Below are 23469 nucleotides of genomic sequence, written 5' to 3' on the forward strand. Positions count from 1 at the left end.
GAGAAGACTTACGCCAACGGAAAAATAACGAGAACAAGATAACTGAGTGAACGATAAATGTTGGATGCATGATCATTTACGCAAACTAACCCGCAACAGCCACATATTATATGGGTCCTATAAACAGAGGATCCATGGTTATATCCTACCATACATTGTGATTATATTGAGACATAACTATTTCCATTTATAAATCTAAAAATGATGCTTTCAAAATTGAAAATTTCAATCGTACGTAAAAAGAGTGTATTCCATACCTTTTAGCGTTATCTATTTTTTAAATTCTTTAAGAAATTTAAATCAGAAGTACACTTTTTAAAACACTGAGGTATATACTTTGGAGTGCTTTCAGGTTCAGTAAACACCCTATAACTGCCTACTTTAATTTATTTGCCAAATTAGTCGAAGATGTATTTATCAATTGCTAAAGCAACTGATATGCGGGGGGGGGGGGGGGGGGGGATGGGGGATGGGAGGGGGATGGGGGATGGGAGGGGGGTGGTGAGGGAATGAAGATATATGTGGGGTGGGGGTGGGGTGAATCAAAATATTTTAGGGCATGAAAGGGAAGGCTCTAAAAATGTCATGCATTCAAGTGGGATCTCAAATTTGAATTTGAAAAATTTCATGGGTTGTTTGGGTGGCTTCGAAAATTAAATTATAAGGTTTTTGAGGAGGCATCTTCAGTTGTATAGAATCTGTACTGGATCTGAAAGTACTCCGCCGCAATCCTACCATTCTCCAGGTCCTACAAAAAATTGGAACGTCATTACATAAAGCATGCAAATATACTATTACAGGAAATCACCTGGAAAATTTCTACGGAGCATTAATATGCTTTTCATTGCTTTACCTGCTTGTCTTAGCCTATACTAGTGTTATTTATAAACCTGGCTCTCGAACCATTCAGAATTTCTACGGAGCAGTTAATATGCTTTTCGTTGCTTGACCTTCTAGTCTTAGCCAACTAGTTTTAATTATAAAACTGGCTCTCGATTTATTCAGAATTTCTACGGAGCAGTTAATATGCTTTTCATTGCTTTACCTGCTTGTCTTAGCCTATACTAGTTTTGTTTATAAACCTGGCTCTCGAACCATTCAGAATTTCTACGTAGCAGTTAATATGCTTTTCGTTGCTTGACCTTCTAGTCTTAGCCAACTAGTTTTAATTATAAAACTGGCTCTCGATTTATTCAGAATTTCTACGGAGCAGTTAATATACTTTTCAGTGCTTGACCTGCTAGTCTTAGCCAACTAGTTTTAATTATAAAACTGGCTCTTGAATTATTCATTCAAATGAGTCATTTGCAGCTGCGCACTTTGAGGATTTAATGGTTACACTCGCGTTTCCCTTCTATTACGCTGATTTGCGCTTTCAGTATTCTTGAAGCTTTTCAAATGCAGTCCCGAATTTTTGATGAGCCACATTAAAGTAATTGTTATGATGACTTGTATGACCCCAGCATTGGTTACATTTACTATATGGCCATGTCCTACGAAAACTACTACAAGAAGGATAAGGGCAAACGCTACAACAGCCGTGGCTAAGTGAACTTTTATACAATTCTTACCCTCCGTTATGGGTGTTCGGGAACGAACCACATCTTTCTCATAAAGATATACGGAATACATTATAGAAAACCCTAACAAGCATTCCATCAAAAAGATGGGGGTCGCCCAGTAGGGTTCTGAGATGATTCCACAAAGCACCCACAAAAAATGATGAGTAGTTATGAACAGAACAGGAAGGAGAAGACAACGTCCTAATTCATAACAGCAATCATTGAAATTGGTTTTGCCGGCGTTTGGTTTAACATGTTTAAAGATAAAATTATAGCAGCATCTTAAAATCGCTAAAAATGGAAAGAGTAAAATGAGAGTGGAATATGCAATAACATAAATGATAACATAAATTTTGTAAGCAATGTGAATCATAAAAGCCAGTAGTGAAAGAATTGAACCAGTTATTGCAAAAATCATTATTGACACCTTTAGTATTGTTCCTTTAAAGTCAAAATTACAGCAGCAGCAGCAGCAGCAACTTATAATCACTAAACTGAATAGAAAGAGAAAACTTAGAGCGGAATATGCAATAACACATACGATGACATTAATTTTGCAAGCAATGTCAATTATAATTAAAGGCAGCGAAAAAATTAAACTAGTTATTGCAAAAGTTATTATTGTCATCTTTAGTATTGTTCCAGCTAATATTCGTTGCAATCTAGCTTCTTCGTCTTCTTCAGGGCCAGGTTTTATGGCGTCTTTCAACCAGTTGCGTAAGTAAAACCAAACAACAAGACTGGTTAAGAGGGACGTACCCAAAACTATGTACCAGCAATAGTCCCATATGATTACTTTAAGTCCACTATCCTTTGGGTACTTTATTGGCTGTTCCTTATCGCCCTCATGTCCTTCCACTACACAGGCAACAGTGTTTATTCGTGGATCAGATGTTTTGGAATTGACGGCGATGTCCTCGAGCTGAAAAATGGACACTGAATGAAACTATTCGTTCTGTCATGATTTAAACTGCTCTGATTGGCTGATCAATAGAAACTTATTAACGTGTGTGCCATGTTGGGTACGCGTTGCTCCAGTATATCTCACCCTTCATGATGAGTTGCCGGTAAACATAATCAGCGATTGATAACTACAAGGTGTTTTACAGGACCTATCCTCGACCCGCCTTCAGGATCTAAGGTGATGTATAGGAGCGAATACGGCCTAATTTATTTTTTAATCAAAATGTATATGTTTAGCAATTATTCGCCGAATCGCCGAAGGCGAAGTGAATATCGGGGAATATTTACCGAGACGCGAGACGCGAGACTTCGAGCGTCGAGGTAAATATTCTTAGTATTTACTGAGCCTGAGGCGAATAATTGTTTAAGCAAATACCAACTTGTGTACAGAGTAACTTATTTTTATATACACTAATTCAATAAAAACAAACAAACAGAAACTTGCAGTTTGCGTGGCAAATTCACGCAGAACCTTTAGCAAAACGTTTAGTAAAACTTTTAGCAAAACTTTTTAGTATTGATAGGAATGGCATTTACATTCATTTTTTCAATTTCTTTATCGGAAATTGTAGCAAAACGATTGCCGGCAGGTGCCATTTTGTTGCCGACTCAATATTTCGAGATTCAGAGGTGAATATCGTATAATATTCACCTCCAATTAACCAATGAGCGCGCGCGTTCTTAGGAAGTACGCATGTTGGTATATGCTAAATAGTATATTGGCCTGCAAATTTCGAATTAAGGACGATGCCATATGGGCAGGCTTTCTTCACCTGTTTTTTTTTTTTAAGTATAAACATATTTCAAATATTGGTTCAGAGCGAAAGGCGATAGGTCATTCCAAGACGGAAAGGAATTATGGGCATTCATCTATAAACACAAGACAAAATGAACTATGTATACTTATTTCAATAAAGTTAGTCACCAAAAACCTAGAAAGCTGTGATCGCTGAGAATCATGAGGAAATGTTTTATATCCAACAAGTAATAAAGCTTTTAACACAAACTGCAGCAGTTGAGAATGTTCAGACGAGGTTAACTTGTAACTGGTAGAAGATCTCAAGTCCATCAACAGTTATCAAGCGGTTGAAACATGTAAAATGTATCTACCCACAATCCTTGTCGGTCTCAGCTTTGTAGCTTTACAGGCGACTAACTTTATTAAAATAAGTGTATATGAACTATAGTTCATTTTCTCTTGATAAACGCGAATAATCGCGATGTTTTTTAATCATGGTATTGTCGACTACAAACAACACTAAATATTTCAAACATATAAACTATATCGTGTTATGAGGAAAAGTTTATTTAAAATATGCCAAGATGGGGTTGGAGGTAATGAATATAATATGCAGTGGGGGGATAGCATACAAGGTTAAATAGTATACAAGGTTAAATTTCAATTTAATAAATTTCATGGGTTGTTTCGGGGGGGGGGGGGGGGAGGGGTCGAAAATTAAGTTAAATCCTAAAGGGGGGCCTGTAAAAAAATATGGTTTTTGAGGAGAAATCTTCATTCCCACCCGACCCCCCCCCCCTCCCCCACCTCCCCCCTCCCCCCTCTCCCCCTCCCCGCCCCTCCCCCCTCCCCGCCCCTCCCCGCCCCTCCCCCCTCCCCCCCAGGCATATTAAATTAACTTTCCCTTATTGACAAGGATAATTATAAAGAACCCCAGTCATTACAATAACCTTTCACTGTAACAAGCTTCTTTAAAATAGGGGCTTACCATAAACCACGAAACGAAACGAAACGAAACGAAACAATAAAATGCGAAACCGTCATTTCGCATTTTACAGATTTGTAAAATGCGAAACGACAGACTGTAACCTGAGGCTTTGCGATCTCATGTTTAACTGTAAGCTTACTCACGAAATTAGATGAAAACTGTGTAGCTCAATGTCTTAGAAAATTAGAGATTACTTTGAATCTCAGTGGGAAGAACAGTGTAAACTTTCCATGTACCAAAAGCCACAAATTTATAAACTATATTGAAATACTTCAACTCATGTTGTTGTGGCGGCATTTTGAATGCACAGGGACCCCAATCGAATCATAATATATGACACCAGAGAAAAAATTTAGCGCCAAAGGTTTTACTTTTGAACTTATTTCAATGAGGTAAGAAAAGTATGGCGTTTAAAATTCTTTGAAGCGTTTTCCTTATGTTTTGCCGTCGAGTTATAACAGTCTGGTGCGTCTGGTGCTGAATAACAGCTGTACTAGAAAAATGTCATTAGCATGAATATCACTTTGAGTATCAATTTTGACTTAATCACATGTTTATGTTAGTTATGCATAGTTTGTGCTGCATGCTTTTCTGAGAGAAAAAAAACTAGAAATAAATTTAATCCTTTTCTCGCTTTTCTTCTTGTGGGCTTACTTTGTGCTGTCATATATTATGATTCGATTGGGGTCCCTGTGCATTCAAAATGCCGCCACAACAACATGAGTTGAAGTATTTCAATATAGTTTATAAATTTGTGGCTTTTGGTACATGGAAAGTTTATACTGTTCTTCCCACTGAGATTCAAAGTAATCTCTAATTTTCTAAGACATTGAGCTACACAGTTTTCATCTAATTTCGTGAGTAAGCTTACAGTTAAACATGAGATCGCAAAGCCTCAGGTTACAGTCTGTCGTTTCGCATTTTACAGATCTGTAAAATGCGAAATCTTCGTTTCGCATTTTATTGTTTCGTTTCGTTTCGTTTCGTTTCGTGGTTTATGGTAAGCCGTTTAAGTAGGACAACCAAAATTTAGACTATGGAAGATCGGGGGTTCAATTCCCACCTACATGAAATTCATTCAGAGTTTTTTTTCAGGATGCACACAGATTTCTACATTTCCTATAGCATATCTCATCACAAAGGAAACAAGGTACAATTTTGCTAATATATAGCGCCGGTATGAGTAAACGTTTGGTTGTGAACTGGGTAAAAGTTTGGTACGTGGTGAACTGAATTAAAGCGTATTTTAACTTACCGTTGAAACGATATACCTCCACATCTTAGTTCTTGCTTCGTCGTCATGTTTGTAAGGACTGTCCTTACATAATGGTAGTACAGTGATGGTCAACTCAGTCTCTCTTCTCTGGGGATATATCGTAGCCAGAGAAAATACTGTCATTGCAAACAGACTGATGTGTTTGACAGAGACATACGTACATGATGTACTCCAGGTCAACTTCATGGTATCACCATCGATTATCTTAGTGCCATTCTGGTAGTCCTTTAAAAACTGTATCGTTACTTTAACGTACAGAGCAGGTAGATCAATCGAAGGATACAAGGCTCTGGATATATTGTAGTAGTTGTCTGTCATTCTAGAGTCGATAATCGGCGGAATCTTCGAACCGAGTATCTGTACGACTTCATCAAGGTACGTCAGACATTTGGGTTCATTCGGCTGAATCGTACTATTAGGTTGACACTTGGAAGGTTTGATCATAATACCGGTTAATACAAACCCAACAAGTAATAAATCTACCGTTTGGAACATCATGATGGCGAACCTTTTATTCTCCTTAGATCAGACGCGGTTTGGTCAAAATTCTAAGAAATTGCCTAAAACGTGCCTTCGGAACCCAGAATCCGGAACGGATTTCTAGGAAATGAGGAAGTGCAACTCGTACGCACCCCTCCCCCCTTCATCCCCGCGATTATACAGTTAGCCGCTAGAACGAGTTCAGGCCGTACATAACGATCTTCTTTCTTTAAAAACGTGAAATGGATTTTGATTTTTTCTTGATATAGACTTGTGTTTTGAAAATGTAAAAGTTAAATTAGAATAATTATGCAAGATCATGGGGTTGTTTTGTTAGCTAACACGTGGCGTATGTTCCCATATTTGGTCGACATTCATGTCTAGCCACGGGAATCAAAAGAAATCCAAAGGTTTTTCATAGGTCACCGAATGTCGATACGATAGAAAATAACATCTGTTCGCAGGATTAATCTGCTGTTGGAATACATACGGACCATTAGATTTTTGAGGAATGGGGGGGGGGGGGGGGGGGGGGTTGAGCAAAAACCAAAAAACATCGAGCATAGCTTTAAAGAATGGAAAAATAATCGTAAAAATATACGTAAGAAAAGTGTCAGAAAAAATTCCAAATTATGCCCCAAACAATTCCTGCACAGGCATGAGGCGCAAAAGAAATTCCTCCATAAAATAAATTGTCCAACCCCCCACCCCCCTCAAACATCTTTTGATCACCTCGCTGACTACCTTACGTTGGTTGACTTGTGCTTGAACATTAAAACAAGCAATGCCATCAAGTGTTGAATTTTTAATTTCAATGACTCTATTCAAAATTCTCAATAAAACTGACAAAGTTATATTGAAGTATCATTCATTTATTATTATTATCATCATCATCATCATTATTATTGTTATTATTTATTTATTTATTATTCAACGAGCTTGCATTGTGATTTTCTTCACAAGTAAAGCCACGTACCCTTTCATTGAATCAGTTTTTTCTGTGTATCAAATCCAAGAAAGAGAAAAATCAGTTATTTAGTTCGAGTTGAGGAAGCATATTAATTTATTATGAATATATTAATTAATTAGCATAGTAATTACTGACGTCACATTTTATTGACCTTTATATACGAGATTGTTCATTCATTCTCAGGTTCTTTTTCACTGTTACTCTCTTAGTCCATTGGTTGTCCACTCGCTATTTGAAGTAAGTAATAAAAACATGCATTTGAGTGCTAAAAGTTATGTCGACTTACACGTCAGCATTTGCCGGCTTTTGTATCGTGAGGGAATGGGTACGAATTCCTGAATATTGCAATAATCGACGCGATGATTTATACAAAATCCCGAAGTTTGGAGGATCAGGTTAATAGTGATCAAGATACATACAGCCATTCGAAAAATCCACCATGTACTAATTAATACGTGGATTGGCGGATTGATATGATGATTGAAATGATACAATTAATTAATTTATTTATTTGTTTGTTTTATGGACAACCAGCGCCCAATAATTCGTCATATATCACGAGCCTAGCACTGTCTTGAGAGCGAACTTCACCGCATATACATGTATAGATAGCACATAACACATTTATTATCTTGTCAAACTTCAAACGCTATCGAGGATTGGCTGCATGATTACTCTCAGCCAATGAAAGAAATAGTGAGTTAAATGTATAACAATATCTATACCTGTACATGTACATCCGTACAGAAGATTAATTTGCTTGATATCCAACGGACTCAAATATTCCGTGTACCCTGTCTCTACAAGGGATCCATCACTATTATTCCTTGTAGGGATCAGCGTTGGGTAATTAGGGTCTTTGGCCATGAAGTAGCGACTGTAGTGCATAATGGAAGTGTAGTCGTAAGGAATGTTACGATAATCGACAGTCTCATTCCACCACTTTTGCCAGCTGATAATGAATTCTGTGCGGAGAAACCAAATGCAAAGTAAAAAAAAATTGTAATGATTTGTCTTTGCCTTATATACGCTAGTAAACTGTGCGCGTACTGTACTTGTGCAAAGAACTACTCTTTATACGATTATGTATGGTCTTATGCATGAACTATGACGTGACTGTCACTCAATCATCACATGTTCAAATTAATCAATCGTAAGAAACTTGTTGTTTTGTCTTCGTTAAATATGTAATTTTCTAAATAGCCCCAAGCTCGGGATCGTCTCGGAAATGACGTAACATTAAAAGCGCGTGTTGAAAAAAAAACGACATACGTCATCATGTGATAGGGTATTTCACGTGAAATCGCATGGAAAATCATAGTCTCCCCCACAGCCGCTTTCAGTGTCGTCACGCAACGCTTTCTCCCCTGAGTAGCTACTCAGGGGAGAAAGCGTTGCGTGACGACACTGAAAGAGTCTGTGGGGGAGACTAGGAAAATCAGTGACCCAACGTTAAATTTGCATTGAATCTTTTTTTTCTTTCTTTTCCATCAAAACACCAAATAAACGCGAAAACTACTTTAATAGAGACAAAAGAAGGCACCTATCTTATAAAATAAATAAACGATATGTTCCCGACAATTAGATAAAAATTGAGGACATTTGAAAAGCTGAATCACATAAAAATACGGGAAGGGGCACCATGAAAACAAAAAAACCTCTTGGGAATTAATCCTAACATTGACATGAGGACACTGGAACCGTGAACGCTTCGAGTTTTTTGTCCCTTTTTCAATACTGAAATTATCCTTAGAGTGCCAGCCAGGGCGCCGGATTGGAAATGAGATTTACTTTGATCAATCACTCAACTTAATGTTTCATTTTATATTGGGGACGGTTTGCAAAAGTAGAAAGTTCAGAATTAACTGATAGCCTGAAAGAAACTTGAAGTGTTCGAGTTCTTCATTTTAATGATGGCGCAACAAAATTCCTACGACCACTTATTTCAATAAAATTTAGCCACCTGAAAAGCTATATAAAGCTGAGGCCGACAAGGATTATGGGTAGATTCATTTTACATGTTTCAACTGCTTGATAACTGTTGATGGACTTGCACATCTTTTACCAGTTTTAGTCTCACCTCCCCTGAGCATCCTGCAAGCCGCAGTTTGTATCAAAAAAGCTTTACTTGTTTGAAATGAATTGCTTCCCACGATCCTCAGTGATCTCAGCTTTCTAGGTTTTTGGTGACTAACTTTATTGAAATAAGTATATAAAATATTCACCTTTGAGATACTGTATATTTGTCCAGTTAACCTTGACATAGTCATCCCTGTCTGGTCTGTTGTGTTCGTGTAGAAGCCCAACAACGTGTCCCAGTTCATGGACCATGCTCCCATTTGTACAATACAGGCCAGCTTTACTGTATGTGACGTTATTTATAGTATTTGGTAGGTAGCCAAGGGTTGCCGTACAGCTAAACAAATGGATGATTCATATGTTATGGGAACTAATATATATCATCAGTACGGCGCTTCCTCAGTAAGATTCCTTCAGCGCTTGTAATTATTAATTGGTTAACCCCATTGGCACTCTCATTTAAAGCCCACTATAGAAATAACTGTTTTAGTATATACTAATGTCAGTGTGCTTTTAAAACAGTGAAATGATTATGATTTGTTATTTTGTAACTTTCTATTTTTATATAACAATGACCTGGCAGTGAAGTATATATGTATATACAGTACCATACTTACAAATTGCCATATTTGAAATTTACATAAACCTTTTCATTGGTTCTTTTTATAAACCTGACACATGTTTTGCTTTGGACGTGTTCCACGGCTTTTGTTATGATATCTTTTACCGTCACGTTGTCTGTGAATAATACATTATAAAAAAAGAATTAAATGAAAAAGCTATTTGAAAAAAAAGAATTCAATGCCAATATCCAAACGCTTTATAATTCCACATAGCACAGCAAGCAAGTTTTTTATTTCTTTTATGAAATACGAATTGCAATAACCATTATTTTAGATAGGAATGAGGCAACTCTGAAAATGCGCGCGCGTGCTGTGTGCTTTCATCAAGCACGCGCTCCCAACCAATCACAACGCGATATTTATATCAATTATATATTTTATAATGATTTTCTTGGGGTTTGTCACAGGTTTTTTTTTACTTCTCTTGTCTACTCTTCTCTTCTTTATCATGTTTTCTTGAAGTTATGAAGCACTCGGGGGTTGCCAGAACATGAGAGAAGTGCTGCGCGTCATGTTTCTTGACATTTCGCGAGTGTTCTGCCAATCCCCAAGCGTGCTTTATAACTCAACACAGCACAGCAAGCACGTTTTTTGTTTTTCTTAAAAAAATACAAACTACGATAACCGTTATTTTGGATAAGAATGAACTGAAAGTGCGCGTGCGTGTATGCTGTGTGCTCTCATAAGCAGTTCAGCATATACCAACCTAGTGTGCTGTCAAACTGCCAGGGGATGATTCCATTCGGCCACAGCCATTCCTTATAGCTGGTCATTGCTCTTTTGGCTGCACTAGCCCTGCTTTTCCCGAAGAAATACTCTTTCTGTTCTTTTGTTAGACTCATGTCTGGTGTGGCTGTAATGAATTGATTCATCAGTGATACATCAGTCAATTTTCTTGACATCTTGGTCAGTGTTAATGACGACCGTCTTAGCACTAGTGTTCATTACAAACCTACTGATTCTCATTCTTATTTACTCTACTCGTCCTCTCATCCTAAGCACACTCTTAACGCTATTCCGTTCTCGCAATTTCTTCGTCTTCGTCGTTTGTGTAGTGATGATCTTGATTTTTCTGTTAAATGTCCTGAGATGCGTTCTTTCTTTCTTAAGCGTAATTATCCTGCGCATTTGCAATCATCTCTATGATGTTCGCAAAAAAGTTCTAACCAAACCAGCTTCCCGCCATTTTCGTCAAGCTAACCATTCTCTTTCTGACTTCATTGTTTTCGGTCTTTCTTTGATTAACGGCAACAATGATTGTCGCAAGACCAAAGCTAGAAATGCGGCTTGTTCACCTATTGGGCACTCTTAGTAATCCCAACGGGATTAATGAAGGCTTTGCTTTTAACTAACCCACTTCTTTAATTTTGTCTTTTTATTGTTTCTTTCGTTTCCTTGCCCACCTTGTTCTCATTGGTTTCTTTTGTCTTGTTCTTAGGGACGCTCCTTTCTATCTGTGATGCCGAGTCTGGCCGGAATCAAACCTAAGTGGCGAGTGTAGTGCCTTTACTCCACCCTTAATATTTCTACATTTTGCTCAACGATTCTTGCCTCAGCTCTAGACATATTTTCTACAGAAAACTATTTGAATATAAAGCAATATTTTAATCCTGAATCTTGTCTTTTCTCTGATAATCAAGTCCAAGGCAAGGCAAGCAAGGCAAGGCAAGAACTATAACATTTAGTAGAGACTCAACTCTAATGCGATGCCATATTGAATAAAATTTAAATAAAAAATCATATGCTTTTATTTTTTTGCATAATTTTTCTTGTCCATCATTTTCTTAACATTTAATTGATAATGACTAGCACCTGAATCCTCGTTGAATTTTTCATTTTACTTTCACTAGTTTTTTGAACTCAAATGCTTTACTTTAGTTATAAACTATTGCGACATTTTAAAAGTTATTAAATTTCAATATGGTAATAAACTAGCATATATGATAAAAGTAGACGATCGATGTTTAGACGTAGACTCAAGTCATTCTTCTTTGCACATGTCCGCATCACAGTAGCCGCCATCTTGGTTGAATTCAGATTTAATGAAAGAATTTTCAATGAAGAAGAAGAAGAAGAAGAAGTAGAAGAAGGAGAAGAGAGAGAACCAGACACATAATCGTATAATCAGACACAAGAGAAGAAGTAGAAGAAGTAAGAGAAGGCGGCGACTCTGAAGCCTCCCCGTACCCCCCCTCCTCACGCCCCCCCCTCACCCCTCCTCCCGCTCCTCTCCCCCCCCCTCCCCTCCTCCTCCTCCTCCTCCCTCCTCCTCCGCCTCCTCCTCCTCCTCCTCCTCCTCCTCCTCCTCCTCCTCCGCCTCCTCCTACCTCCTCTCCTCCTCCCTCCTCCGCCTCCGCCTCCTCTCCTTCCCTTCCCAATGTATTAACTTCTTTAAAAAAATAATATAGGAAGCGAAAAATTTAAGGTAGGAACAAAGTTTCATCTTTAATACGTACCTGCATTAATTGCAAATATCATCAAGACACCGATGACAACTGAATGCATGGCTAACCTATGTGAAGGACAGAAGATAATCTTCTAAACCAAATATAAAGTCGCAATGTCTATTGAAAAAGAAAAGTAAGTGTCATCGAGAAGACTGATAACAACTAACTGAAATGCTTGCATGGCTGCTTATAAAAAAAGAACTAGACACATATCTGCGTGAACTCGGGTTTCATAGCAGAAAATCAAAAGAATTCTTCGTGAACACTGTCATCCTTTTAGATGGTGCAAAGTCTGTTAGACTTTCGGAAAGGTGTTTGTCCTTGAAAGTCAAATATTTTGAACCCACATTACCATTACCATTACAATAGATAGCAACTGCAGTACTTTGAACGCAACTGCGATTTGTGACTGAACGTCAAAAACAAAGCCCAATTTATACCTCGGGAATTTCTTTGAAAGCCCGAGTAATATCTTAGCCACATTTATTAGGTCGTAATGAGAAAGACGTTTAAGTAAAATTGCTGCCTTTTTCAATCCAAGTGTCGTTTTTAGTTCGCGTGCACCTTTCTCGAGGACAAGTCTAACCCACTTCAAAACTTGAAGTGGTCTTAAGTATATACATGTGGTTGGTCTTTGTTCAAGAAAAGAAAAGGTCACTGACCTGCTGTAAAAAAAGTCGCCATGCCACGATTGCGAAGAATTACATTGTTTTCGATAATAAGGAAAGATAAAACTGATAGGTGCATGGAATAATTAGCATTGGGATAAAGTCGAATACTTTTCTTTTAAAATTGAGTTTAGGATAGAAAATTCAGTAAATTCTAAAACATATCTCTGAATAAGTGCAATATCAATTACTGATACAAATTAAATGATAAACATCTAGAATATCAATACCCTGCGAACATAGTCTCCTTTGAACTCCTGCAGGGTAGAATATCAAATAAGATCAACAAAAAAGTGCGCTCACTAACTGACATTTGAAAATTGCCACAACAAATCAGAAACAACATTGATAAATTATTTGAAAGACTCTGTTTTTTTAATTAAGTTTCTCTGGTCCTGATGCCGATATCAAACCGCAAAAATAAATCATATTGATGCTAAACTCACACAAAACCATGAAAAGTACTTTTGTTTTGTACATCGCATATTATCAGTTTTTTCATCAGAGTAAAATTAGTTATAGTCAGGTAAAGCGTTGCTTCAAGAACTAGAATGAAGATGGAGTTCAGTTGAATCCCGCGACCCCAAGTATGAACATATTGGCGACATTCCCGCATCTTAACATGAATGAATTATTGGAAAACGATAGGAAGCCTTTGAATGTTAAGGCATGTCGTACCGTGTACGTGAAGTGAAGTGAGCATGGGATTAGCTAGCCTAAATAGTTGACTTTAACTCACCTCAATTTTACTGTAAACGCTCAATTTAAAGTAGAGTAACAATACTGAGACCTTTCTGTCTGTGATCAACCTTATTGTGTGGTACGTTAACCGAATCTAGCGCTTTTAGGAAAAAAGTTTAAAAACAAAATACTTAATGATGTTTAAAAAATGTTAATTATAAGCTAATCAGAAAGTAATGCGTTGTTAATTTTCTAGTATTTTGGCCATTTAAATTCCAAAAATTAGTAAAAAACGCGACTTCCATGCACGCAAGACAAAAAAAAAATCATTAACCCATTCTTAATTAAGAGGAAAATCTTTAACAAAGCGAAAGGATGGTGTGGAATTTTGGAACATTCCATCCAAACCTTAAAATCTTATCAAACCTTGAAATGACCGATGGGGTTATGTATATCAGGGCTCACAGATCAAACCCTGAAACAACCTCTGGGCTGATCAAAGTCAGGGCATGGATAACTAAAAGATCAAACCCTGAGACAATCACTGACTGGGTTGTTCTGAGTCAGGGCATGACTAACTCACAGATTAAACACTGAAACAACCTCTTGGCTGATCTAAGTCAGGGCATGACCAACTCACAGATCAAAGCCCTGAAACAATCTGTGAGCTAATCAATAAAGTCGGGGAACGACTAACGAACTCCTCAAGTATGTTTAAAAGGCCTGGGTTGGAGGCCATTTATGGCTTGAACCAAATTAATGGGGCGATGGTTATCATCTGTACATAAAATGCATATAAACCTGCCTTAACACCTGAACTATCATTGCTCGTTTATTTTAATTAGGTCAGGTGACCTGCTTGTCCAATCAAATATCCCCCGTGAGTGATGGTAGTTCAGGTGTTAGGGCAGTATCATATATACCTCTTACTAGGAACAATGAAAATATATCATTTATGTCTATTTTAAAACATTTTTCTTCATTTGATTTGGCAACTTTATTCAGTATTTATTCTCATTTCTAAGTTCCTTTTTCCTTCTAATTATTTTATTTTTACACATTATACGCTTTAATTTATCTTTTAATGTTTACTTCAGTCTTTTATTTCTTTCCCATGATGTATTGTCAACAGAGGTCTTTGGTTTTTCTTCTGTCTATGATCTTCAAGCGTTAATTCATTCCTTGAATTAAAGAAATACAGTATTTGATACAAGATATCAGTATATAAAGAGGATATTACATGGGCGCGAGGAGATATGAAATTTATCTTCGAGTGTTGAAAAGATCTCTCACAAGTGAGCGTAGCGAACGAGTGAGAGATTTTCAACACTCGAAGATAAAATTCGTATCTCCAAGCGGCCATGTAATATTCTGTTTATTATATAATTATCAATGAAGTATGTTTTGGCTTTTTCAGGCAATTCTTTCCGTGTATTTTTGAGAATAGCCATCGCAATGGTGTTATTTTCACACGTGAAAATAACATGTTATTTTCACGTGTGAAAATATCAATTTTTCGAAATAGAGAAAAATAGATATTTCATTGGTAATTATATAATAAATAGGATTCTTAAAGTCTTTAATAATTCATGAGAAAAACTACCAATCAAAAACGTTGAAATGATCATGTGATGTCATCTGTGTATCCAAATACAGATCAACAAGTTGGGGACGGCATTGAATATTTCCCAGGGTAGCGCGGGACTGATGTAATATTCACGTGCTGACTGCAGTACGCTGATTGACTGATTCAAACTTTTGATATTCATGAGTTCTGTAACAGATATTCATGAGTTCTGTGACAGATATTCCTGTGTTCTGTAACAGATATTCCTGTGTTCTGTAACAGATATATTCGTGTTTTGCAACAGATATTCCTGTGTTCTGTAACTGATATTCATGAGAAGATATAAAATTCATGAATATCAGTTTCACATTTATATGGATATCATTTACTAAACTAAATAATATTAGCTATGATTATTACGAATATTTGCTAGGATTTTGGTTGCCTTCCGAAATCGAGTCATCGAGACTCGTTTGCCAGGCACAATCAAGAATGAGATAGAGTGAGATATTTTAATTACGAACCTTTTTATAAAAAATACAAAAATACCCTGAAATACAGTTTACACGAGGGAGGCAATTATCCCAACTTCAAAAAAAACTCCACAATACATTGATTTGTCTTATGTGTATGAGAAAATATATGAAATGTATATTTGTACTGTGGTTGTGATGTATCAAATTGAGCTGATCCTCGCAGTATACGAAGCATCTTATGCAGCTACAAATTCAAAAACTCAGAAAAAATTCGGAGTCTTGAACGGAATTTGAACCCTCCCCTCAATTTAATCCTCATAGTTTGCTTTGTTTGAAGCTATACCTGTCCAATATATAGACTATAAAATACCTTGACATCCATAAAGAATGTTAGCTTGATGAACATCCAGATCAGTCAGATGCCGAACTTGACCCACTATGGGGTCCTTCCCATCAGGTCCTTTCTTTAAAGGTACTAACAATGGGAGAAGATTTCCGCTTGAAGTTCGCTTTGAGCCGCTCCCGGCATACCGAGGGTAATGCATGAAGGTGGAATAATCGTACGGCGAGTTTCTAGAATCAATATCTTGTTTTTTTCCAAAATTAGGCTCTATATATTCTATGGGGGAAAAAGAAAACGGTACTTACTTCTGAGGTTGACTATGCCGGGAGAGGAATAGGTAATAACGACCTTAAGATTTGCAAAATCTATGACAGTGACGTCAACCGGAAGTGTAAAAAACTTCACTTTGTGTTGTCGTGACTTCAAAGTGTGTCTTCCCTCTGGATGAGTTTAGTTTTACTGACAATTGTTTTGAATGAAATCTCCATTGAACAGAATTTAACCCCCAAAAAAATTATTTACACTTCAGTTTGACTTCTCTGTCGTAGTAATTAATAGTACTTATAGGGAAAGGAAGGGAAAGGGAAATAGGAAAAAAAGGCAGTGTATGTGCATTGGGAATTAAGGATAGCGTGGATCTTGTGCGATCGCCTATCAACCCATAAATGTCGAATTTGATTTCTGGACTCGGCATCACATGTGAGTAACGTTAAGTTTTTTTTTTCGGTTTCTTTCTCGACTTTCAAAATTGAGCATCAAGAATCTACTTCCTTTGTCTTTTTTGATCAGTATTGTTCCATTGTAGAACCCTGAAACAAGCCTTGGGTTGATCTATATGACAGGGCATGGCAAACTCACAGATTCCGTGCCCTGAAACAACCTCTGGGATAATCTACGGCAGAGCAAGGCTATCTCACAGATTGAACCCTGAAACAACCTCTGGGCTGATCTAAATGTCAGGGCATAGCAAACTCACAGATTGGGAACCCTGAAACAACCTCTGGGTTGATCTATATGTCAGGGCACAGCAAACTCACAGATTGGGAACCCTGAAACAACCTCTGGGCTGATCTAAATGTCAGGGCACAGCAAACTCACAGATTGGGAACCCTGAAACAAACTCTGGATTTTATTCCACAGGTCGTGTTTTCGTTTTTAATTTGTTCCACACAATCGCGATTGTTTCTTCACATCAATAAATATTAATGCATGAGTCTTAAAAGGGAACTTAGAACAACTTACATGAAATATGTGATCCTAACTTTAACACGTCCCAAAAAATCTCAAGTAGCTTAGTACTAACGTAGTTACTCTATAAAGTTGAAAGATTCACGTGACAAATTAATTGAATAACTTACTTTTTTCTAGATCTATATTGTCATAGCAGATTTTCACATATTCATCCCTGTCCGGTCGTACATGTTCATGATAGAATCCAATTGCATGTCCAAATTCGTGTGCTATTTCAAAATCAGAACACCAGAATGTGTCTGGTGTCCCCACCTTCACGAACTGTTCTCCTCCCTTGCGACCAATTGCTTCCGACTCGCAACTAAATAGAAAAATACAACAAAAAAGTTTACTTTATTTGATGCCAAGGTGACTGAATATACGTTGACTGACTACTTTAGCAAAAAAGTAGCTAGGAAAAGTCAATTTGAAGGAAAGCTTGGGCGGGTGTCACCCCTTGCTCGTTTATCGACTAGATCTTGAAACTTTATCATTAATATCTTGGGTTTAAAAAATTTGATGTACAATCTTTAAATTGTTGAATTATTAAGCTAGTTACCTAAGAAGGTAGTGACCCCATTCCACCCCACTGCACCCCAATTTCCTCCCTCCCTCGTTATGCCTTTGTGGTGTGAAATTTAATGTATTTTTAAGCTATATTGAATGCATCATATCATGTCAAATGGCAGTTTCTTCGATTTGATTTTGCCATGATATATGTCTGGTTCTTATGACTCAAAAGCCATTAAACTAGTACCAGAGACTGTTTTGCCAATTTCATCCTAAGACTCATGCATTAGCATATAGATTCGTCATGAAGAAGGTTTACAAATGTGATCTTAAGGACGTTCGCAGGAATATGAAGTTGCAATCAGAATTTTTTAAAACTTGGCATAAACATACCCCAGCATATTCTTGTTCAAAAAATGAAATAAAATAAAAAAATAATGAAATAAAAAATGGGGGTCACCGAATCCGCTTTTTTTTTTTTTTTTTTACTAAACGCTGTGAAATTATGGTATTCATCGAGGGGAAACGTGCGCTATAGAGTAACCTAAGGGATCAAAGAAACACTTCGAAAAAAAACAAGAACATCAAAGAAATGCCGAAAACAAATTCATGGCCATCGAATGTGACTTTCATTGACATTTCTGAATTAAAAGCATGTGAGTAAGAGTGAGTGATAAGGATTTCTGAAACTTTCAATCCGTGAGATAAGGTCAAAATACGTACAATTCGAATTCGTTAACAGGTTATATTTTCCCCTAAATTTGGTGTCAATTATACCCTTGATATCAGAAATTTGTAGATTTTGGTAGTATCTTGATTTTTTAATCAGAGAATATAAAGATGCCGACAAATTTATTTGATTGACGGAAACGTATTGCCCAATTTTCCTGTCGCGACTGTTGTCTCGATCAGCGCGTAGCAATGAAAGGAGTGGTAACAGAATTGTCTTTTCGTGTGTATAGAACACACTTTTGTCGATATAAGGAGCCTTGACATCCAACTTATTAACATATAATAATTATTATCGTTTTGACTTAACTTTTTTCCAAAGGTAACCATTATGAAATCTGTTTCATTCGTTCTCAACTTAAATCTCAAACAGGTTTTATTTTCCCACATTTCTATGCCTTTTTTCACAAGATCTCTAGTGGTTTGATCTAAAAAGAGAAGAAGAAAAAAACGTTTCAATTGTTATGAAACTGTGCAGTTGTAATTACAATAACATGAGAATGTATTGAGTGATATTCATTCTTTCGTCTACCAGTCCTCTTACATTAGTCCGTCCGTCCGTCCGTCCGTCCGTCCGCTTGACCGTCCGAACATCCATGATTTGTTTTATAGGAAAACATACCCATGGTTTCGTTAAAGGAGTAAAAAACAGTCGCGTTAGGCCACAAAACCGTAGCATTGTTTGTAATTCCTCTCTCGGATAAAGCGTCTCCCCCGCCACTTATCAGCACAAGGTGTCGATCAGTAGAAATGATTTCTTCCTCTTTCTCCCCTAAGAAAAATAAATACGAATAGACATGACTTCGATTTCATCGTTTCCCTGTATATTTCACTCCAACGATTCGTTATGAATATTCTAGGTATTCTAGGCTGCTATACTCACATAGAATGGCTTGTGCACCCTTGGTGATTAGAAGAATCGCAAGAATAGTATAATACATTCTGTTCACCTGCTTGAAAAAGACGTCAATTATAACACCCAATTAATCCTTGTCCTTTACTAGATACTTTGACTTTTTTGGGAACACATTACATCAGTTCATGGATAGACTACAATTAGAAAAATGTTGAAATTTTTTTTTTCAAAACAAAATGTCGAAGAAATAGAAAGCGCGCGCGCGTGCTGTGTGTAGTTCTATAGCACGCGGGGGTTGGCAGAACACGAGAGAAGTGTTAGGAGAAGCACGATGCGTAGCGGAGTGTTTCTCCACACTTCTCGGGTGATCTGCCAATCCTCAAGTGCTTTATAACTTCACACAGCACAGCAAGCAAGTTTTTTATTTCTTTTATAAAATACGAATTACATGAATGACGAAACTGAAAGTACGCGAGCGTGTTGTGTGCTCTCATAAAGCACGCGCTCCCAACCAATCAGAACGCGAGGTTTAAAACAGCTATTTTTTAAATTTCTTTTGGAAAACACTTCCAAGATTGCAATTTTTTTTAAAAACGCCGTTTTCATGTTGCGTATAGGCTCAGATTTCATTTGTCATTTCCTATAGAGCGTTTTCACTCACGTAAGGTAGCGATATTATTGGTGTACAAGAGAATATTAAGTAAGAGAGCATATCCCTGTGACCCATGAAAGTTTCTTGAAAATCTATTTTTAGCTCCGCGCGCTAGTCTGAGCTATTTTAGCATGCGAATCTTGATTGGTCAGAGTTGTAGTGATGTCATAGGTACACAAGAGATCGGCAGTGACAAAGCAAGCTTCACGCAGTTGACAAACCAAACTTTATTCAATTTGACGAGAAAATGTGTTTAGAGGAATTCCTTGAGAAATTCTGAAAGGTATTTGAAGGAATCCATTATAACAGCATATGTAAAAAATACTCAGCTGAGACAACATCATTCAAGCTTGTTTTTAAATCAAAACAATGGTCGCTCGATTGAGACTCCATAATTTTGGAGTTGATTGCAGTTATAGATGAGACTGTAAGTTATTCCACAATTCTCCACCTAAACTGAAATACAGTAAATATTGCTGTATCCCAAGAACACGTACTTCTGACATGAACTTCAGTGTTTTCAAAATGACAAGTTATCTAATGGATATCTAAAATGAAGGTAGATTGGACTCGTTTACGAAAGAGCCGGATTTTCGATGAACAAACTTGTTGAATTCACTGAGTCAAGAATTTAAAAAACTTTAAACTTGAAAGAAAATTTAGCATTTACTGTTGGAATCAGTTGTTTACCAGTAAAAAGAAGAGGTTTTAAGATAGCTGAAAACAGTCAAGCTGCTCGAAATAGAAGAATTAAACATAAAGGCACAAATACGCCGAACTGAGAGCATCTGGCAGAAAAAATCGCAAGTAAAATGCCCTTAGGTAAAAATAATCTCTTTTTTTATTAGTTTTAATCCACAAATACTAAGTTTGATTCACTTTTTGTACTTCGCCGATATTGTGATTGTATTTCTATTGTCTGTTTGGGACTTTAGAAGTTGAAAAGTTATGAAAAAAATACCTGAACATTGATCAGGCGGAGCGAAAATTCAAGATGCAAAATTTGAAAGAAAGTTCTAGTTTTAATAGTCAAACTTTTTCATTGATTCGCCTTTTCTCAATGACACACCGTATTTTGGCAAGCTAAACATATTTAATAATTGTGAAAAATCACTTCAGTGCCTCTTGTAGTTTTTTCCTCTATGAAAACAGAAAATTTTCGTCGGGCACATTTCGGTGCAAATAGTTTTTCTGATTCGTGTGTGAAACAAAACACTGGTCTTGTTCATTGTCTTCTTAATTACTTTAACTTAAACTTTATTAACTATAGAAAACACTACGGTAAATGCTTTTTTGGCTGTATTCACTGTAGGTTTTTCGCTATTTTCATCGTATTTTCTATTGCGGTTTCCTTCCCCAATGCGTCTTCGCTGTTTTTAGCGCTTTTTCGTATGTGACTGAAAACCATCCTGATTTGATCTTTTTCGATGTTCTTTTACATCAATTGTTAAGTTAATGTTTAATTCGTCCATGAAGAACACATGATAATTTAATCATTTCAACTTTTTACTAATTTTGAAGGCATTCTTCTCGTCGGGAACTAAACATTTCTCGCTCGCATGGAAGTCACTACAACTCTGAGCAGCAATAAGGGATCTCATGTTAAAAATAGCTCAGGCTTGCGCGCGCAGCTAAAAATAGATTTTCAAGAAACTTTCATGGTTACAGACCCATGTATGGGAGATGTGCTCTCTTACTTCATATTCTCTTGTGGTGTACTAAACGATAAAAAGTTCTGCAGTTTTTGTATAAAAATATAGTCAAATTCCCCGAGGACAAGAAATTAAATGTATTGTTTTGGTGAAATGGCCGCTGTGACGTCCATGAAAACGTTCTATAGAATATAATTTTTTTAAACTGTCGCGCATGAGAAGACACATGAATATGGATACAATGGCACGTGGTCTGAAATGGGGGAAAATATTACGGTCAAACTATAAGCTAAGAAATCGATTTACTAGTGTAACCTTGTGACAAAAATGAAGTCTTCATATTTGAATTCGTTTTTGAGACCTGCTTTGTCTTGCCTTTTTTGACCTTTTTGCGCGTTTTTAGACAATTGTCTGTTTTCTTCAATGTTTGCTTTTTAGCGATCAGGATTTTCAGAATCCCAAATCATCTAGGAATAGCAACAAACTTTAGAGCTGTTAAGTGTGACGTAATTCGAACAAAAAAATTACTTTCGGGTCCAAATCAACAATTACTTCTTCAGACATTTCCCTGATTTTTGGAGAAATCCTGGGAATAAGTTGTGGCAAGATTTTACACTTCTTTTGTGCGATTGGACCCGGAAATACGTCACATCTTGAAAGCCCCATAGTTTATTCGTTTTATATATAGATCTCTTTATCTTGGGCGTAATTTATGGTTTCATAATCTCAGGCCACGTCGTTAATTCCCTTGAAAATATGATTTTAGATCTTCGTTTGAGTCGTGTATAAACATTCATGTGTCTACTCGAGTGCAACCGTTAAACAAACAAACTATACTCTAAGAGAATGACACGTGGTCTGAAGTGGTTACACATTATACGACCAAGGTAAAGACATCTACTGTTTGGAAAAAGCGGGAAACATCGCTAAACCTGTCTTGCATTACTGAAAGCTCATTAGATAGCATACGAAATATTGCTATCGATTGTTTTCTAAAGAGTCAGGAAGGAATTTTTAAAACCCCTAAAACTATATAAAAATACTTGTCAAAGTGTAATAGTGAAATAGACATTGTTATCATATCTCAAGGGATCTTGAGTCATATGGTTTCACACACTCTCTATTGTTTCGTCATTGCTATGAAATTATTGCTAATTACATAATTACACATTACTGCTTTCACAGATACAGTGTTTGCTCTTTGTAATATTAGCTACAAATAATTAAAGGCGATTTACAATAACTATTATGAATGTCGTGAATCTTTTACGTCCCTTTGATATACTTGTTGGTAATGATTAAGCACGGAGAAATGGAACTCCTACATTTCTTTTTTAAAATTCTCACTCAAGCTATAGGAGAGTTTGACTGAACATTTATAGGTGTTTTGTTTGAAAAATAACTCTAAAATATAACCATTATTCTAACTTACCTCCTTTCAGCTCAAGATTATATTCTCTGCAGATAGAAGTACTTACTTACCTAGCGCGCGTACATCAATGAATGACTGATTCACAACAGGTTACCCGAGTGAAATACATAGATTTTACTAGACATTTTAGGGTGGAATACGGGTGGATATTTTTCCAAGTCTGCTGTATTTTGTCGAGCTCGATAGGACGAGACAAAACACAAAGACGAAAAAAAAAGTCCACTCGCATTTCACCCTAAAATGTCTAATAAGTAGTATTTATTATGCAACTCAGCTTACTTTTCCACACAAAAAGAAGGCTTCGAAATAGTTTTTAAAACACCGGGGTTTTATTACTGTACAAAATGAACTAGAGGATATTTGTACTCGAGGCTTTTTCCTGCGTTATTTGTACTCTAACTTGAATAGCTGGATAATAAAAAAGAATATATCAGCCGGTATAGGATTAAAACAAGAACTTAGCCATTCACGAAAAGACACATCATATCCGACCAATTTAAGATAGCGGGTATCTCTAAAACAAAGATGTTACTTCAAGGAAATTCG

The 23469-nt window shown here is 36.7% G+C and overlaps 3 protein-coding genes and 1 long non-coding RNA gene across 7 annotated transcripts; 1 reads left to right on the forward strand and 3 right to left on the reverse strand.

Annotated features, from left to right (window-relative positions):
* Positions 1–520: 520 nt before the first annotated feature.
* LOC116292809 (uncharacterized) lies at positions 521–6207 on the reverse strand. The gene is made up of 2 exons (XM_089031304.1): positions 5508–6207; positions 521–2484 (listed from the first exon to the last, which is right to left on the reverse strand). Exons 1-2 carry the CDS (start codon positions 6024–6026, stop codon positions 1336–1338), a joined length of 1668 nt encoding a protein of 555 aa, XP_088887430.1. The 5' UTR covers positions 6027–6207; the 3' UTR covers positions 521–1335.
* LOC148910658 (uncharacterized) lies at positions 5265–11430 on the forward strand. 2 transcript variants are annotated; one of them, XR_016119976.1, is made up of 3 exons: positions 5265–5402; positions 7162–7215; positions 11119–11430. It is a non-coding gene; the product is annotated as an uncharacterized LOC148910658 (long non-coding RNA). The 2 variants fall into 2 exon arrangements; XR_016119977.1 differs by lacking the exon at positions 7162–7215.
* Positions 6897–13594, reverse strand: LOC116292805 (nematocyst expressed protein 6). Of its 2 annotated transcripts, XM_089031305.1 has the most exons (7): positions 13535–13594; positions 12137–12192; positions 10387–10533; positions 9675–9795; positions 9204–9394; positions 7704–7943; positions 6897–7006 (listed from the first exon to the last, which is right to left on the reverse strand). In XM_089031305.1, exons 2-7 carry the CDS (start codon positions 12183–12185, stop codon positions 6939–6941), a joined length of 816 nt encoding a protein of 271 aa, XP_088887431.1. In that variant the 5' UTR covers positions 12186–12192; positions 13535–13594; the 3' UTR covers positions 6897–6938. The 2 variants fall into 2 exon arrangements, with proteins under 2 accessions (XP_088887431.1, XP_088887432.1); XM_089031306.1 differs by lacking the exon at positions 13535–13594 and having other exon boundaries at positions 12137–12215.
* An 854-nt stretch (positions 13595–14448) lies between these two features.
* On the reverse strand, positions 14449–22989 carry LOC116292807 (nematocyst expressed protein 6). 2 transcript variants are annotated; one of them, XM_031700155.2, is made up of 7 exons: positions 22924–22989; positions 19215–19284; positions 18954–19103; positions 18642–18759; positions 17221–17414; positions 15890–16138; positions 14449–14657 (listed from the first exon to the last, which is right to left on the reverse strand). In XM_031700155.2, exons 2-7 carry the CDS (start codon positions 19270–19272, stop codon positions 14647–14649), a joined length of 780 nt encoding a protein of 259 aa, XP_031556015.2. In that variant the 5' UTR covers positions 19273–19284; positions 22924–22989; the 3' UTR covers positions 14449–14646. The 2 variants fall into 2 exon arrangements, with proteins under 2 accessions (XP_031556015.2, XP_031556016.2); XM_031700156.2 differs by having other exon boundaries at positions 19215–19281; positions 22924–22984.
* Positions 22990–23469: the final 480 nt, after the last annotated feature.

This window comes from Actinia tenebrosa, unplaced genomic scaffold (assembly GCF_029948245.1).
Source record: "Actinia tenebrosa isolate PJP-AT-01 unplaced genomic scaffold, QUT_ActTen_1.0 PGA_scaffold16__25_contigs__length_10494907, whole genome shotgun sequence".
In the NCBI taxonomy this organism is placed as follows: domain Eukaryota; kingdom Metazoa; phylum Cnidaria; class Anthozoa; order Actiniaria; family Actiniidae; genus Actinia; species Actinia tenebrosa.

Bases quoted from the DNA above. Each gene is read 5' to 3' on its own strand.
- LOC116292809 (XM_089031304.1), bottom strand. From the start codon at position 6,026: ATGATGTTCCAAACGGTAGATTTATTACTTGTTGGGTTTGTATTAACC. The intron at 2,485-5,507 runs GTAAGTTAAAAT...TCCATTTTTCAG, and splicing joins GGAGGTATATCGTTTCAACG to CTCGAGGACATCGCCGTCAA.
- LOC116292805 (XM_089031305.1), bottom strand. From the start codon at position 12,185: ATGCATTCAGTTGTCATCGGTGTCTTGATGATATTTGCAATTAATGCA. The intron at 7,944-9,203 runs GTGAATATTTTA...TTCTCCGCACAG, and splicing joins AAATATACAGTATCTCAAAG to AATTCATTATCAGCTGGCAA. The intron at 7,007-7,703 runs GTATAGATATTG...TTTGATACACAG, and splicing joins GTACGGATGTACATGTACAG to AAAAAACTGATTCAATGAAA.
- LOC116292807 (XM_031700155.2), bottom strand. From the start codon at position 19,272: ATGTATTATACTATTCTTGCGATTCTTCTAATCACCAAGGGTGCACAA. The intron at 19,104-19,214 runs GTGAGTATAGCA...TATTTTTCTTAG, and splicing joins GGGTGCACAAGCCATTCTAT to GGGAGAAAGAGGAAGAAATC. The intron at 16,139-17,220 runs GTAAGTTATTCA...TTTCCCCCATAG, and splicing joins CAATATAGATCTAGAAAAAA to AATATATAGAGCCTAATTTT.